General features: G+C 36.4%; 1 protein-coding gene across 1 annotated transcript in view; it reads left to right on the top strand.

Moving 5' to 3' along the window:
- cd81a (CD81 molecule a) overlaps positions 1-17,888 on the top strand; it is a 43,163-nt gene that overhangs the window by 20,231 nt on the left and 5,044 nt on the right. Inside the window, exons 3-7 of the mRNA XM_056461631.1 lie at positions 11,569-11,666; positions 12,438-12,512; positions 16,067-16,177; positions 16,281-16,373; positions 16,464-16,547. Coding sequence (XP_056317606.1) covers positions 11,569-11,666; positions 12,438-12,512; positions 16,067-16,177; positions 16,281-16,373; positions 16,464-16,547 — 461 coding nt within the window. The remainder of the gene's footprint in view (positions 1-11,568; positions 11,667-12,437; positions 12,513-16,066; positions 16,178-16,280; positions 16,374-16,463; positions 16,548-17,888) is intronic.

Genomic DNA, 17,888 nt, shown 5'->3' with positions numbered 1-17,888 from the left:
AGGTTATACCGAGTTTTATTTATGCTATCTATTAAATTACCCAATAAATTGTAATGCCTACCCCCACCCCAGCCCTAAATCCAACCACCACAGTACTGTAAAAATGACAATTATTGTTATACAGTGTCATAAAAAATGCTGCTATATTGATGTGCATATCGCACATCTGGCCGGCCGTCTATTAGTTCTAGAATTTGCCTGAATATAGCTGTCGCATTTCAAATGCTGCATCCTCCAAAGGATGCAGACTTCAAAGGTAAGCCCCTCAAAGTCCACACAAGCCGAACCAAGTGTTTTAAAATGAGACGATCTAACCTACAGGGGACAGATCTCATCACCTAGCAACCATAACGACTGCCATTGATAAGTGGTTATAAAATTTATAATGACTTTTTCTTTAGAGTGAGTTTAAAACTTATTTTAAGTGATCTGAAGGCAAAGCAAGGTTTACAGAAGCTGGAAATTAAATTCTTTAGATCCATACATGTACACATAAAAATGTACATAACTGTCTTTTTATTGCACTAAAGTGGTGACGCAGTGGGTAGCACGTTCACCTCTCAACTAAATGTGTATTTTTCGCAAGTAGGTTGCTGCTGCTGGGGCGGGGCGAAAGATCGCGGTGCTGGCTCAGAATCGTGATGTCTATCGGCCATCTACAATGGACGATGGCATCGTGTATCAACCCAACCCTACTTGATTGTTCAAGCTACCTCACAGAAGTGCTCTGTTTGTTAACAGAGTTGTTGAATGTTAAATAAGGAACATCCTGGATCTGTTTCGTCGCTCTTTTTTTATTCTTTTTTTAATGTATTATAGAAGTATCGGATCGGGTTTCGGTATCGGTAGATACTCAAAATCAAAAGACTTGGACTGGAGGGCCAAAAAAATCTGATCAGGACATCCCTAATATAAAGCACACATAGAGTATGTTGTGTTTTCTGAGTGTAATTATTTTTGGAAGGGTTGCTTGTGTGATTCATTGAGCAAAGAATTCCCCACATTTTCCTTTTAGTAAAGCAGCATAGTGAATAAATGCCTTATTACTTCTTCCTTTAGCCAGTCCCATTGTGGTTGAAGTGATAATGTATGTTTGGACCAGTGGCAGAAACACAGCCAGTTATAACTCAATGGAAATCTTAAAAAAAACTTCCCATGGAATTCCCCAATGGGAGTTGTGATTCTGAAAGTAGAACATACTCCTGCATGCGCTACAAAGATAAGCCTTTTTGACCAATAATATTAAAAGTACGCCTTACATTATTTGTTGTTTTATCTCCACACTTCAACCTAGCTTATGTGTAGTACCACATCAGTGTCAGCAGGTCTCTTGAGACACTTAGCCTAAATGGTTTTTCAGTCAATACTTAGAATTCATTTATATTCAATTAGAACAAATGGTTTCCTGTTCTTATGATCACAATCACTTTGATCACTTTGAAAATCCATCAGCACTTAGCATCAGCATTGCAGCTTGTAGTCTTATTGTTTTTTTGTTGTACCACAGAGCTGATGTTGATTGATGCTCTTCACTACTGAAAGCAAGTATTCAGACTGGGAGCTTTTCTTATCAGTTTAGCATTGGTTGCAATATTGTACAGTGTTAGAGTAACCTCAAAATCAATCAATGGAAGCAACACATAATATGTAAATCTTAGATGGGTCTATCTTTTCAAAAGCAGCCAGTTTTGTTGTATACCCTCCTCTGGAATGCAAAACTAATGCAATTTTCTTTGGCATGTTCTTGTTTAACAGACTGTTACAGACAAGCATGTGTGCACCTCCACGGTTCTCTTGTCGTTTTCAGGGCAAAAAAAATAGTCTGAATTTCATAATTCTGTTTTGTATTCCCACAAGAATGGCTTTTTTTGAAGTATTCTTATGGACAAACTATGCCTTCTTAGCTGAGCAAGCATTACATTTCCTTCTGAGGAAGTGACCTTGAAACATATTAACATGGTCTTTGTGGCCTTTTTTCTGCCCTCTATTTGTTTAGTTTCTTCAAGTTTAAACGGGACATCTTAAAGAGTCCAGTTTGGGCTGTTATGTCCTAACTGGCTAATACTGAGTTTATAAACACAGGGTTCATACAGTCCTGGAAAACCTGGAAAAGTCATGGAATTTTGACAGGGCTTTTTCCAGGCCTGGAAAAGTTTGGGAAAAACTAATAAACCTTAAATGTTTTGAAAAAGTTGTGGAAATTTGTTTAACAAATATCTGTGTACTTGAATATATTTTAGATAATAATATTGGGTAAATTGTAAATACAATACTCTTCACATGACGTTCGCTGTGTTGGGTAAGAAGCAACTCGCAGTTTAAGCTTCGACTCTCCTTCACTCGCATTCATTGTAGTTCAAGCAACATTTTGAGTGTGGTGTCCAGAAACAATCTCTAACTACAGACGTAAGATTCTATTAGTGCTAAAGACTAATTTGTACTATTTTTATGAGAGACTTATTAAAACACAAGCCAACATTTCTTTTCACAGACAAGATACTTTCTAAAAACTATTTTACAGATATAATAATAAACATAAACTACATACACTGAAAAAAGTTATTGAAAGATGATTCCTTGGATTTACTTAATTGTTTTATGTTAAGTGGTTGTAAACAATTTATTTGGGCTGAATTTAAACAAACAAATAAGTTGAACATTGTTAAATTTAATTTGTTTGTTTAAATTCAACACAAATACATTTTTGCAACAGTTTTGCATGCAACACTATTTTCAGTGTAGATTGCCACGTATTTTTGATATGTTGTAATAAATTAGAATTTTTCAAATTTATATATATTTTTTCAATATACATTTTTAATTATTTACCAGATGTACATAGACATTGTAAGAAACATTAGGTCATGAATATTTACCAGAAAGTTTTGGAAAAGTCATGGGAAAATCCTGGAATTTTAGTAGTAAAAATGTGTATGAACCCTGTAAAAAGGAAAATTCAAACAGCTTTTTCCCTGTATTACCATTACAGAACTTAATTCATAGTTTCTAGATATACCGTCAAATACTCAATGAATGTCTTTAAAAAGCTTGGGGAACTTTGAAGGGTGATTATGTGAATCTTGAAAAGAGATGTGAGAGTGGGAACACAAAGAGACCTGATAATATCACATCTTTGTGAGACCGAGTGAATGGCGATGATTGAGACTGAGGAAAAGAAGCTGGCTACATCATCAGAAAAGAAAACAAAAGGCAAGATTAATGAGGAAAACAGGAAAAGGAAGTAATTATCCTTGGAAAACCAACAAGTGTACATGCTTAAAATAACATTAGCAACAAGTCAGCATCTTAAAAAGTGCTAACATGCAGTTGTTTCCTTAAGGACCTGTTTCCACTTATTCTGAATATTATTAATGTATATTTATTAGCTTAATCTAATATATTTTACTTGATTTAAAGTAATAGAAGATAATATTTGTTTTCCCTGATGAAATGACTGATTTTGTTTTAATCCAGACTCTTAAACATACACATAATCAGGCTAAGTATAGCAACAAAACTTAATTTGGTGTTTAGACAGGAGGAAAATAGTAAGCTATCATCTTACTTTGTTATGTTAGACAATCAAATATGCATGTTTTGACTTTCAGAAGCAAAGATGTTTGCTGTGTGTTCAAAGGACAAAAGTTACAGAAAACTGTCTCTCGAGAAAGAAAATGAGGGGAAAAATCTGCTCACACAAATCTGCCCCTCCTCCAATAATACTCCGCCTGCTGTCTGAGAACATGCCCCATACCTCCCCTTCTCCCTCTCAGTAGCTTTTCCTCTCACCATTACTTCCATTGTGGTTCAACTCTGAACTCTGGCTTCATCTGTTTGTGCTTAAAGTTGCAGAGTGTGCACTAACTTTCCCATTCCTTTTTCATGTCGAAGATGCGGTCACATTAGCAAAGGAACCATGATCAGCTGAACTCATTACAAAATCTGCATTGCAAAAGTGAAATTTTAGAATTTTGCCAATTTTCAGACTATAAAAGTCATTTGTCTACTCTTCAAGATATAGATAGTTTAACCAAAATAAAACATTTGCCATTGTTACTGTCTTGTTGTCAAATGTATTTTTTATCCATCAGTTTGTTCATTGATGGGCTACACAACACTTTCAAGGCCCAAAAAAGTAATGAGAACATAAGTAGTAGATGTGATTCCAGTGATTCGGTCTTGATTTTACAAGATGATATTTTTTTAAACCAATCCTTCACTTAAATTTCCAAATTTCACTTAAACATATTTGTGTTGTATTAATGCATGAGCAGACATTCTCACAATGCAACTTGTTTTAGAAGCCTCACACTGTTTTGTCAAAATTTGCTTGACATGTCATAATGGAAATTAAATGAAAGCCTTTCATCGGCCATTCTCAGTAATGCACTTTTACATATTCTCACAGGTTTCTCTCAGCTCTGGCATGCAGGAAATGCACATTTTTGCACCATTTAACAAAGTAATAAACCAAGACCTAAAGCACTATGAATGTAAACAAATCTTGCATACAGCATTCCTAACTCCTTTGCTTGTAAGCAAATCAAGTGATTCTGGGACGGGTTGTACCTTGAGATCTTTTGTACCTTGAGATCTTTCTTCGCTGAGGCCAGCTTCCAGCCTCCGCCACTGAGACTGCAGCTCTGCACAAGACGTTTGGCCAGCGGAGAAATTAAAATGGTCGTGCCCAACTGAGTCTGGTTTCTCTCAAGGTTTTTTTTCTTCACTTTCGCCATTTAGTGAAGTTTTTTTTTCCCTCTCCGCTGTCGCCACTAGCTTGCATGGTTCGGGATCTATAGAGCTGTGCATCGTTGGATTTCCTCTTCAGTGTTTGGACTCTCAGTAGTGATTATTAAACCACACTGAACTGAGCTGAACTGAACTTAAACACTACAAACTGAACTACACTGTTCCTATTTACTATATGACCCTTTATGTGAAGCTGCTTTGACACAATCTACATTGTATAAGCGCTATACAAATAAAGGTGAATTGAATTGAATTAAATTTTGCTTTCATATCAACATAAAATATATTTATTTTGTTATTAAAGGTATGGGTAACGTAAGAAATGATTGCATTTTCTTTTCGCATTAAAAAAAATCATTTCTGCCACCTCATACAATTAAAGCTGACCCACTGGAATCATATTTTTTACTACATTTCTTGTTCTTAGAAGTGCTCATACAATCTTAAAAATATACGTTCTATCATTCTTTGTGGTCATGCAGTAAACTACAACCATTCTGGAAGAAGATATTTCAATTTCTTTCTGAAGTGTATTCAACGAATCTGGAACCTGATCCTAGTATTGGACTTTTAGGAGCAAAGAACAGTTCTAGCAGTAGATACAGAACACAAGCAATTCTATTTTGTATGTGTATTGCAAAAAAACTCATTTTATAAATGTGGAAATCTGATGCAGTCCCCACCTTTGAAATGTGGGCAAGAGAACTTGGTTGTTGCTACATTGGATACGTTTGCAGCCGGAAGTTAATGAGAATTATTTGTTATTTATTACATTTCACATTTATTGTATTTTATTAACATCTACCCCCACCCCAACCCTAAACCCAATCGTCACAGTAACGTAAAAACAGTAGTTGTACTGAGTATTATTTATGTTATCTATTAAATTACCCTATAAATTGTATTTTTTAACGCCTAAAAATGCTGCTATATTAATGTACATACCGCACTTTCGGCCAGCTGCATATCCGATGTAGACTTTACCAGAGAACTTGGAACTTACACTTAGAAGAGTTGAGATTCACACTAAGGGACAAATTGTCCATTTTTAAGAAGATTTGGAAACCATTTATATTATTTTTGTAGATAGACTGAACTGATAGACTTTTACAAGACTATTGTTTGTTAATTTATTAATTTATTTTATAATTATCTTATAATTATTTTATAATGTATCTTTTGGTTTCATTGTCAATTTTAATTAAATTTAACATTTTTGTCCCAGCCAGTGCCACATTATGATTGTAAATGTTATTCATGTGTGCCTTTTACTTTATTTTTTATGAACTGTCCATAAATATTTTGATCAAAGTTAGATGGGTGGGGTGGGAGGTAGGGTTTTGAGTTCCTTATAGTAAGCTAAATTCACTGTGAGTACTTCTAAGAGTACATTGATATATGGTCCATCTCTTCCTTGAATTTAGGCGGTACTGGATGTATGAAGGTTTTTTCAAAGAAAATTAAAGAGTTAAAAAAAAAACACTGGAAAACCAATAAAGTTAAGGTAACTCAAACCATTTGGGGAAACCAATTGCAACAATCCATTTAAGTTAAAAAAACTAATCCTAACGAGTACTGTGAACTTAATCCATTTGAGTAAATGAAGCAATTTGAGCACAGTAAAATCCAATAAATAAAGAGATCTCAAACCAACTGAGTACTTTAAAACCCAATAAGTTAAGGCAACTCAACCAGTTTGAGGAAACAGATTGCTACAAACCATTTGAGTTCAACTAATCTATATGATTACTGTGAACTTACTCCATTTAAGTTGAAGTAATGAGGTATTTAATTAACTCATTACCTTCAACACTGTTTTCAAATCAGTAGAATTAACTTTCAGTAAAATTTGAGTTACTACACTCATTTCATTTGATAAAGTTGACTGTTGGGTTTTTCAGTGTATTGACATTTTTTAATAGCAGTATATAAACAGAAATCGAAGTTGGAGAGAGAGAGGACAGAGGAGTGCGATCGAGAAACATCTGCATTCAAACTGGGATTTAAAATTAGGATTCCCGAAGCACAGTGATGCTATTTATCAGCTTACTGTCTATGAGGCTATTGGCACCTACAAGAACTTTTATTTTCAAAAGTGTAGTCTTTTGGGTGAGCTATTCGTTTAACAGTGTGTAGCAATATCAATACAAGCCTTTCAAACCAAGTAGCTTTCTATTGGTCGAAATTTATTTGTTCATGTGGCCCTGAACTTGAACCCATTGCCTGTGTCTGGGCCAATGCCATAATTATGACTGCATGGAATATTGTTATAAATGATGACTATTTTACAGCCAATTTTCTGCAGACCACAGCGAACATGCCCTCACCTTTGCTCTTGTCCACTCACTTCCCTTTCTTAGTGCCTCATTCTTCTCATACTCCTTATCCTGTTCTTCTCCAACATATTTTCCTGTTTTTTCCCCCCACAGCTCGTTTCCTCATGTGACATCCCCAGCTCTCTTTCTCTCACTCTGTCTTTCACTGGCTGAGATCCAGATGTCTGCTCTTCGAATTAGCAAAAATAGCAGCTGCATTTGGCCACGTTCATTGCACTCACACATGAGTCCAAAAACTCTTTCAAAGACTTGCAAACGCTCAGGCAGAGACACAGACAGCGGAGTCTGTGGCTCATCCCAGGGGGCCTTTACAGAAAGATGGGGGTCTCTTCAGTTTATTGTGTCACAGGAAGCACCTGGTCATAGAAATATCCTCGCAAGCTTTTCCATCAGTTGTTTTCGTATAACAAGAAACCCATCACAAACTTCACACAATATGCGGGGCTCATTAGCAGTGAGTCATGCAGTAGTTATAAACTCGTTATAATTTGAGATGGCCATCCCAAGACAGAAAAAAGAAAGAGAGTTGTTTAAAGAGAAAGTGAAAGTTTGCTGGAGAGAGCTTATGTGGATATTATGCAGCTGTTCAGTATTCTGGTCACATTGCACCGCTCCTTTCAGGCTTGTCACACTGAGAAATGGCCTGGTGGCAGTTGTTTGAGCCCTTTACTCACCGCAATTAAGTAAATGGAACCAGGACTCGGCCAGTCCCCTCCCGCTTCAACCCACATTGTATTGATTTTTTTTTTTTAAATTCTCTTGCAAGGGAACAGGCTCAGTCACTAAATGACGGTAGGACATTTAGATGTTTTAAAAAATGAAATCTAATTATGCTCTGAAAATTCAGTTTGTGTTACGAGGAGCCACACTGGAGCTAGAAACGCACTGGGTGTGTCTGAATGCAGTTCTGAGGATGAGACAGACAGAGAGAGAGAGAGAGAGAGAAGCTTGGCAGAATCAACTGTATTTGATTAAGAGATAGAGAAACTAAACTTAGTCTTGATTTTAATATCATACATTTGAAATCAGAATTATTAGCCCTCCTGAATTATTAGCCCCACTGTATATGTTTTTCCCCAATTTCTGTACATAACATTTATTTTTCAAGAGACCATTATTCAACTTAGTGCAATTTAAAGGCTTAACTAGGTTAATTATGTTAATTTGGTAAGTTAGGGTAATTCGGCAAGTTATTGTATAACAATGGTTTGTTCTGGACAATTGAAAAAAAATGTCGGAGCACTCAGAGAATCGGAGCACTCAGAGAAAACCCATGCGAACAAGGGGAGAACATGCAAACTCCACACAGAAATGCCACCTGACCCAGCCTAGGTTTGAACCAACAACCTTCTTGCTGTGAGGGGATTGTGCTACCCACTGTGCTACCATGACGCCTGAATTTAACTTAATTTGTTTAAATTCAGCCAAAATAACTGTTTACAATCACCTAACTTAATAAAATTAAGTAAATCCAAGGAATCATCTTTGAATAAGGTGGTTTAAGCTATTTTATCTTGACAGACTGGCAAAAATATTCAGACTCTCATCATACTTATTTATCTTAGCATGTCATCTGTTTATATTGCTGACCAGCTGTCATAATCTGTAGTAAAACTGTCACATTGCACAGCATGGTGCGAATGAATTTGTAGTGACCAGCAGACTCGACTTCAGTGTAGGCCTAATAAATATGCAACAGCCATAAGTTAAATAAGCTGAGTAATGTTATATATAAGTATAAGTATGATCTTTTGTCATTCGCGAACCGCTGGAATCAATGCATTCAGTAGCAAATATTACTGAATGAATCATTGATTCAAATGAATCAGTTAAATAAATGACTCGTTTAGTAATACAGTCACTTGCTGCCACCGAATATCATTTTGTCAATCGCCTCTGTGATCAGAATGTTATGTTTGTGTGCATTTATGTGCATTTATGAATTTTATGAATGCATATGTATTAATTTTCAGACTGATTTGGCTCCATATTCAGACAATTACAACATCAGAGCATAGATGTTGAAATTGATACATGTTGAAATTGATTTGGGGTGTTTGCGTCAAATTTTTAGATGGGGTCAATCAGTTAATTGATTGTTTGACAAAACAGCTTGCACATTTCACCAAACTTTTCTTTTCTTTGGTGAGGAAAAACTGTCTAATGATCTGAATCTAAAAAAAATGAGAACAAAAATCATGGAAAGAAAAATAGTAAATGAACAAAAAAACATCAGAAAGAATTACTCAAAAACTGAAGTTAACTCAACAGATATGACACAAAAGCCGAAGGTACTGTTGTAAGACTATTCATGCTCACTCATTTTCCGTGCTGAATCATGGAGAATGGGTTTCCTAACAGAAAGAGTTTCCTGTTTGGTACAGTATCTGTCTTTAAAAAGTTTTGTAATTGTCTCCTTTAAGTCTAAACTAACTCAAAGTTGTAAATAAGTTTACTTCAAAAATTTGATATTTTTCTTTGTGAAGCTAAATATTGAATAGAGGGTGTTTAATGTGTTAATAGTTGGATAATCAGTTATTTCTATGTTTAGGAGTACTTTTTATTCTTTAATTTGCTAAATCACAGAGAGGATACAATGCGCTTGCAGACTACTGGAAACTAAGTGTGTTTGGCTTTGTTTTGGCTGGATATAACTAAGTGATGGCTTAAAGTTTGAAAGGAGATGTCAAGGCAGACTCTTTGTTATTCCCATGAGAAAGTTAATGCAATATTTGTGTATTACAAAGGTTAAGTAAATCAGATACTTTTTAAAATCAAATATAAAGATGTTTTTAAATGTTTTAAGGAATTTAGTTAATTAAATATAAGATTAAATAGTACTGGTTCAAGCATATAGTTCAAAACACTAAAATGGGGTCTATTAATTTTAGCTAATGGGATATTTTAATGAGATATGTCTGCTTAAACTGTTACAGTTACATTTGTAATTGTAACCTTAATGTATTTATGTTGAGTCTGGACTTACTGACCGTAATCAGTATTGACAAATACAGTCGGAAGACTTGCTCTGAAATATTTTTTCAAATATTTCCAAAGTGCTGTTTAACAGAGTAAGGTCATTTTCACAGTATTTCCTATTATATTTTTGTTCTTTGGGGGAATTTCTTTTTTTTTTTTTTGGGCTGGCTTGCTGGAATAAAAGCAGTTTTTACAATTAATAATATCAGCAGTTTGGAGCAGAACTGCAATTTGTAATTGATTTAGTAAAAAGAAATATCAGGGTGTTTTATTTGTTTTTTGCAGTTTAAAATACAATCAGTTATCTGTTTGCATCTGTTTGTTTTGAATCAACAGGCTCTGTAGAAGTAGGGTTGTGTTGTGAGTGACTAGAAAGATGATAACTTTCAGTTTTGATTAGTAAATTAATTGAATTGAATTCATCTTTATTTCTATAGCACTTTTTACAATGTAGATTGTCAAAGCAGCTTAAAATAGACAAACTTCTAGTAAATAAAAACTGCTTCAGTTCAGTTGTCACAGTTGAGCTTGAGTTTAGTTCAGTTCAGTGTAATGCAAATGCTTTCGCTGAAACACAGAGGAGCAACTCCACCGATGTCCAGTTCCACCAGTCCCAACCGAGCAAGCCAGAGGAGACAGAATTCATTGAACTGCTTTCAGAACAGTTACCAGACTCACTGGAAAAGCTAATCATGTTTTAACTTTAAATAATGGTATTTGGGGAAAAAAAAACAGAAGCTGACATGTAAGGGTGAAAAGGTGTGACACAATAGAATATAATGTTGCAAGATTCATGCTCACTCATGTTCTGCAAATCTGCATGTTGACTCACCATGATTACATTGTGAGCGGATGGGTGAATGTTTCTTAAGAGAGTTTTCTGTTCTCTCTCTCTCTCTTTCTCTCTCTCTGTCTCACTATCACTCTATTCGCTGCCATTTTGAACATCCATGCAAACACTCTAGGGCCCGCTGCAGTTGCTATGGTTAAGGCAGTATCAATCAGCCTGTGTTACCAAGTGATGTAAACACTGTGAAAAGAGGGTGTCCTTTCTTTCTTGCATTCCTTCTTTATTTTGTGTCTAAGAAAGCGGTCTTTAACTCTTTTTATTCTCTTTTTTCCTTCTACTTTTACATGTCATGTTACATAAGAACCCTGATTTGCTGTTAGCTCTAGGGTTTTTTTTATGAGAATGAGGGAATGGAAACAAAAAGTTAATTTGGGCCCCTCAGTATGACTTCCAAATGTTCTGCAGTTTAACTTGCAGCTTCATCAAAGTGAGCGCACAGTGACTCCTGCTGGCCATCACTAGCAATACTGCACACTCAGTTGAACAACCATTTTAATCGGATGATTCTCCGATCTTGATTTGAATATTGAAACTTTCAAATGCATCTAAATAACCTATATTTATAATACAGATAATCCTGGATTTGTTTAAGAATTAAATAATTTTGAGGAATTGGATTTTAGTTCATTCTAAAACATATGCTTTTTTTTGTAGGTGTCTACATCTTGATTGCTGTCGGCGCTGTGATGATGTTTGTTGGATTTCTTGGATGCTATGGAGCCATTCAGGAGTCCCAGTGTCTTCTTGGAACCGTAAGTAACTCAGTTTTGCTTGAAGTGTATTGGAGATAGGGGTGCGGAGTGATTGACCCCCAATTGCAATACACGCTTGAACCAATCTCATGCTGTCAACGTTGATCCATTCTTTCTGCAAACATTTGATGGTTTCTCAAATGTCCTCTAATGTTTGGGGGAAAGAATGCGTTACGGTCAATAATGTTAAAGCCAGCCCAGTCCTGCTAGATTTCAACAAAAAAGTACACTAGCTCAGTTTTAATGCTATGGGTCAGAGTCCATTTAAGGGAGAATTAGGCTGAATTCCTTTTTCAATTTGCAATTAAATATTTCTGTAATGGTAAATGTAGATTTTTAGCATTAATCTGTCTGAAGTCGTTTTTTTTTATTATTAAATAAATTATAGCCTGCCAATTCTGATCAATTTAATACATTTTTGCTACATTTTGAGATCCTTGTTTGTTTGATTTTATTCAGAACACCCCTTATCAACATCTCTTAATCTTAAATCTTAACCTTTGTTAATCCTGGAACAACATTTCAATCAACCAGTCAGACTTAAGAGGCAGGTTTGCTTTTAATGTGAATGTAGTTTTAAAACAAGGGTTTTGACATCATTTTGCAGTTATTTTAAACATAGATTGTGTTTAGGGTTAGATTTAGGGGGTGAGATAGGGGTCAGATTATTTTTGGACAAGAATGTTGTTTCAGGATCATCAAATGTTGTTTCAGGAACATGTCTTACTTGGCGAAATGACACATCCACATTTTATTCTTTCCCTCCCCCAGTTCTTTGCCTGCCTGGTCCTTCTTTTTGCCTGTGAGGTTGCCGCTGGAATCTGGGGATTCATGAACAAAGACAAGGTTTCTGTTTCTTTCAATTCATATAAACACTAAAGGTGAAACGCTTCACAAATTCAACAGTTTATTTTGTGTCACAGTTTTGTGGTCACATTTTTTGTTTTGATTCATTATACCTAAGAAAACAAAATCCCCTGTTGTATCACTTAGAAATACCATTTAGACATACTATACATCAGCATAAAAAAATCTGTGATTTCTGATACAGCAAGAGGGAAATGTTGTTCATTTCAGATAGCCTTCTGTTTATTTTGTTAAACTGTTAGCCTTAAACAAATTGTAGCTGAGAATAAAAACACTTTAAAAACATATAAAAGGATAAAGCTACATATCATTCGCTATAAAAACAGACTGTGCTCTTGTTAGATCTTTAGCCCAGGGCTCCAGACTCATTTTTTTATGATCGCAGTGGTGCCATTAACAATGATCATATAGTAATCATAATTATTAACAAATCGATGAAGGGGTAAAATAAAATGAACATGTTTTTGAACCATGGAACATAGTAATAAATTATGCATGTAAACGCTAATAAATTTCACATTTCACTTTGTAGTATTAGTTTGCATGTTCTCCATGTCTTCGCGTGGGTTTCCTCTGGGTGCTCGGGTTTCCCCCACAGCCCAAAGACATGCGCTATAGGCGAATTGAATGAACTAAATTGGCCGTAGTGTGTGTTTGAATGAAAGAGTGTATGGGTATATCCCAGTGTTGGGTGGCAGCCGGAAGGCTGCATAAAACATATGCTGGATAAGTTGGCGATTCATCCCACTGTGGCAACCCCAGATTAATAAAGGGACTAAGCCAAAAAGAAAATGAATGAATGAGTTTGTAGTATTCAAATTATAGTATTAGTTTTAATTTTCTTTTTGATTATTGGTAATGACGGCAACATTTTTAATAAAATATATATGTTTAAAAAACAAATTGTATTTAAAACGCTAAATTAATGTGTATGGGTGTTTCCCAGTACTGGGTTGCAGCTGAAAGGGCACCTGCTGTGGAAAACACATGTTGGAATAGTTTGCGGTTCATTCTGCTGTGGTGAACTCTGAAAATGGACTAAGCCGAATGAAAATGAATGAATGAATGGATGAATAAAAATGCGTTTATGAGCTGAGAGAGAAATGCACACAAAAGTGAATATTGAGTTTCTGCTACATCTTGCGCTGAAATCTTAAAAGAATAAAACCTGAAGCATCCAAGTTTGCAGCATTAAATGTAAAAAAGAGGCTATAAGCTCTGGATAAATGATCCAAGTTAAATTGTGATAGGACAGAATAGACTGATAGGACAGACTGTTAGTCATAACACACCATAACAAACTGCTTTAATTGTGCTGCGCTGAGTGTTTAGAGGTGTGTGCATTTGAGAGAGAGAGAGTGCTGCAGTCGGCAGGTATCCATGCAATCATATTTCATCCAAACACACGCTTCCGTGTCAAATATTTTAAAAATATATTTGCTATGCGTGGCTCATACCTGTCAACATTGGGATGTGAAAATAAGGGATAACCCCTTATTTAATTTTTTTTTAATTCACCAAATTACTAAAAATATTCATCTAGAGCTGTTTCATTGTAAATAAATAGTTGAAACGATCAGTAATACATTTTATTATTATTGTTTACAAAGGATATAATAAATAGTATTCATTAGAAAATGCTGCAAATAAATTAAAGTTTAGCCTATTAAAATTTGTTGCTATTATAAAGAAATTGAATTGTTATCAATTCTCATCAACCTTTTCTTCATTATATAATTTAACACTCTATTTAAAGAGCAGCGAATGAATCTCTCATTTATATTTTTCATTTGATTACATTAAATAACAGAGGTATCACTTAAAAATGTGCAGATCTATAATGAAAGCTTTCCTAACTGTTTATGCTCAATTAAGACTAAATTTGTTGTGTTTAAAAAAAAAACCACCAAGTTTGACATGGTTGCATTATTATGTGTATATGTCTGTTCAAACCATAGACTGTAAAAGATATGGACGTAGTATCCGTAACGTCACCCACGGGATTCTGAAGAGTGCAAATGAAGCTACAAGTAGGCGTGGCCAATCGTCGCCATTTTGTTCGCACGTCATCGCACAGATTCGAAAAGGCTATTGACTGTGTAAAGAAACACATAAAACAAAACAAAAATATGACATATATGCAGAGTTCACCTAATCAGCCGGAATCAGCTAAGGTGGCATGATGGCGACCAGCAAGACCTAGCTGTCTCTCAAGTGGCCACACCCTTAATTATGCAGACTTAATATACTTTAATAAAAATGAAGCGGATAAGTTACAAAAAATTCACCCCCTCACAGTTGTCATGAAGGGTAATATTAGCTATTTGCACCAAAACCATCTTTTGTACCAGACTGTAAACATGTTTTTATCAGCTGTAAAATTGGCCAATTTACCATTGCAGTCAGTCAACATTTGGACTTCCTGGAGCCAGCCCCCGAAGGCGAGTCGATGAATTGCAATTTCCGTACTTCCGTATTGGCTTCACCGGGGAGAGCAGGAGGTTGCCGCTTGGTTTAATGAATGGTTGAATCGGAGCTAGCTCTCTGCAACTCTCACATGTTCGCCCACTGAAGATAAGCAGGGCTGCGCCCGGTCAGTACCTGGATGGGAGACTACATAGGAAAGCTAGGTTGCTGCCGGAAGTTGTGTTAATGAAACCAGCAGGGGTCTCCCAGCCTGTGGACTGTGTGGGTCCTAATGCCTGAAACTTGTCTACACACCTGAAACTTGTCTATAGCACTTATTCACTGCTGCTCTTACAGATGTGTAAATTGCTTCCTTGTCCTCATTTGTAAGTCGCTTTGGATAAAAGCATCTGCTAAATGACTAAATGTAAATGTAATGCCACAGTATAATGACGGGGACTCTATACTGCTCAGTGAGCGCCGTCTTTCGGATGAGACATTAAACCGAGGCCCTGACTGTGTAAAGCGCTTTGAGTGTCCAGAAAAGTGCTATATAAATGTAAGGAATTATTATTATTATTATTATTATTATTATTATTATTATTCAAACACGCACCCAAAGCCCAGAGTATTCACTTTTGCTCCGCTTCAAATCGCATGAATTCGTTTGGGAAACAGCATTTATTTATCAATATGGAGCGCGTCTAACAGTCACGCACTGCCTGCATGAACTGTTTTGAGGATTGCATAGGAGGGGCGAAGGTGCCTGTAATAAAAAAAGGAAGGGAATCCCACCATTTTTATATTTATTTCAAAGTGTTTTCATGCTTAAATAAAATGAAAGCACAGAAAAAATGCACGTTTCAGAGCAAGGGGCGTTCCCATGTGGTTCAGCAGTATGGGTTGCGTATAGGAAGGATTGGTTCTTTAATGTTTCTTGCCACCCTTTGATTGAAAATACGGGAGAAAAACGGGAGGGTTGACATGGCGTGGTCCCATGACACGAACAATACCGTGACAAGAGAATCAAACAGTTTGTTGTTGTTATTTTCATGAATTGGCCTATCGCTAATATACACACGGCATTAAAACTTTTGTAATGATTTCTTCCTCCATTATTTTTTCAGATCTCCAAAGAGATTATCGGTTTCTATGACTCTGTGTATGACAAAGGCGTTACCTACTCTGGTGAGGAAAAGAATCCTGCCACGACTGTCCTGAAGGTCTTTCACGAGACTGTAAGTGGTCCTCACCTACTGAGGCGCAAAACCATAGTCAAGTGATTAATTAATCAATTCATAAATTCTCATATATCTAATCCGTGTCATCTCTGGATTTCAGCTTCAGTGCTGTGGTAAAGGAAACATTTTTACAGCCATTGCTGATAGGTGGCTCACTGACACATGTCCTACACATTTAAGAACGAGTGCTGAGGTATGTCTCTCTTTGTTACTGCATTGGATTAAAGAATACTCAATCAAATTGTCCAGCATACTGTAGCATGACCAAAAAATTGTTTTTCAGAACTGTCACTCCAAGATCAAGGATCTTTTCTCTGAGAAGATTTACCTGATCGGCTTCGCTGCCCTGGTTGTTGCTGTGATCATGGTGAGTCTAAGTGTGTTTATATTGGGGCCTGTGTGTCATCGTAGGCTATATCTACACTAATTCAGATCAATTTGAAAACAGCTTTTTCATCTAAAAACACTCCATGCTCACATTATCATTTTCAATACTTTCCGGAAAAATGATCATCCACACTAAAACGACTCAAAACACTTTCATTCACGTACTGCACATGCGCAGAGATGTAAGACGCTTTTACCTGTGTCAAATCTGCCTGGCATTTATTTGCTTTGCCTCTCTTTGAAATGCTGCAGCGAAATGTCGAAGGAAATCAGAGGTTTCCATAAGCCTTGTGTAGGGTTCAAGTGCTCTACCTTTTCGTTATGTTAGTGACATTTTTTGATTGTAAAGCCGTGACAACATAAAACAGGAGTGTAAATTTAGCATGGACGAAGGGTACACGTCCCCACTAATATCCACCAACTATTGAAATGTCCCCACTAATCATTTTTAATTCACTTAAAAAATTCAACTGTCAATATTAACCTTGACATGCTGAACTCGCACCACCCCCCAAACACACATGAACATTGTGGTTGGCTGTGCCTTTCCCTGCTTTTGTGTGAGAGGCTGTAACTGCATTCAGACGTAGCAGCGCCAAAACAGTGCAGGTGAATTTCCCGTGTGCAAGAAAAAGGTGTGTGAGGTGTGACACATACAAGTGAGGATGGCGGCAGCAAAAAAAGGTAGACATAAGGAGTAATAAGGACATAAGTCACATAAACTCAAGTTTGCTACCGAATGAGTCCATTATGATAACACCGTTAATGCTCGTCTTTTCCCCTGCTTTAACTCACAGTATAACATTATAACAGACTATAACAGCTAATGTAAAAGTATATGATCCCTGCCAGTTCTCCTAATCTCTCACACCCCATTCACATGGGGCGTCAGCTACAACACTTTCTATTCACTTTCAATGGGTGACGTCAGGCGTTGCCGAACTGCATTGTGGATCCGTCGCCGCTGCTTCAGAGGCGTTGCTCACTGCTAAAGTTGGGACTTGTTCAGCTTTTCAAGCGCCGACGGAAGCGTCAGCCAATCAGATCGCTGTATGCAAATACACCAGCTCAGACAGTGGCCTATTGCTGACTAATTTAATTGGCTGACGCTGCTATGACGATCGCGTCAGCCCCAACTTCAGACACGCCCTCTGTCAAGCGTTGAAGCTGAAGCCCCTGGTGAATGGGGTGTCAGGGTAACATGTACAATTTCGGTTGAAACAATTTGTCAGAAAAACTACAGCCTCCATCTTTTATTAATACTCGTATATGATTATCATTTGCACTATGGCTAAAATAAACTGAAGTCTTTATTAAAATC

This window comes from Danio aesculapii, chromosome 7 (assembly GCF_903798145.1).
Source record: "Danio aesculapii chromosome 7, fDanAes4.1, whole genome shotgun sequence".
NCBI lineage: Eukaryota > Metazoa > Chordata > Actinopteri > Cypriniformes > Danionidae > Danio > Danio aesculapii.
This window is presented reverse-complemented; position numbering and strand designations above follow the sequence as displayed.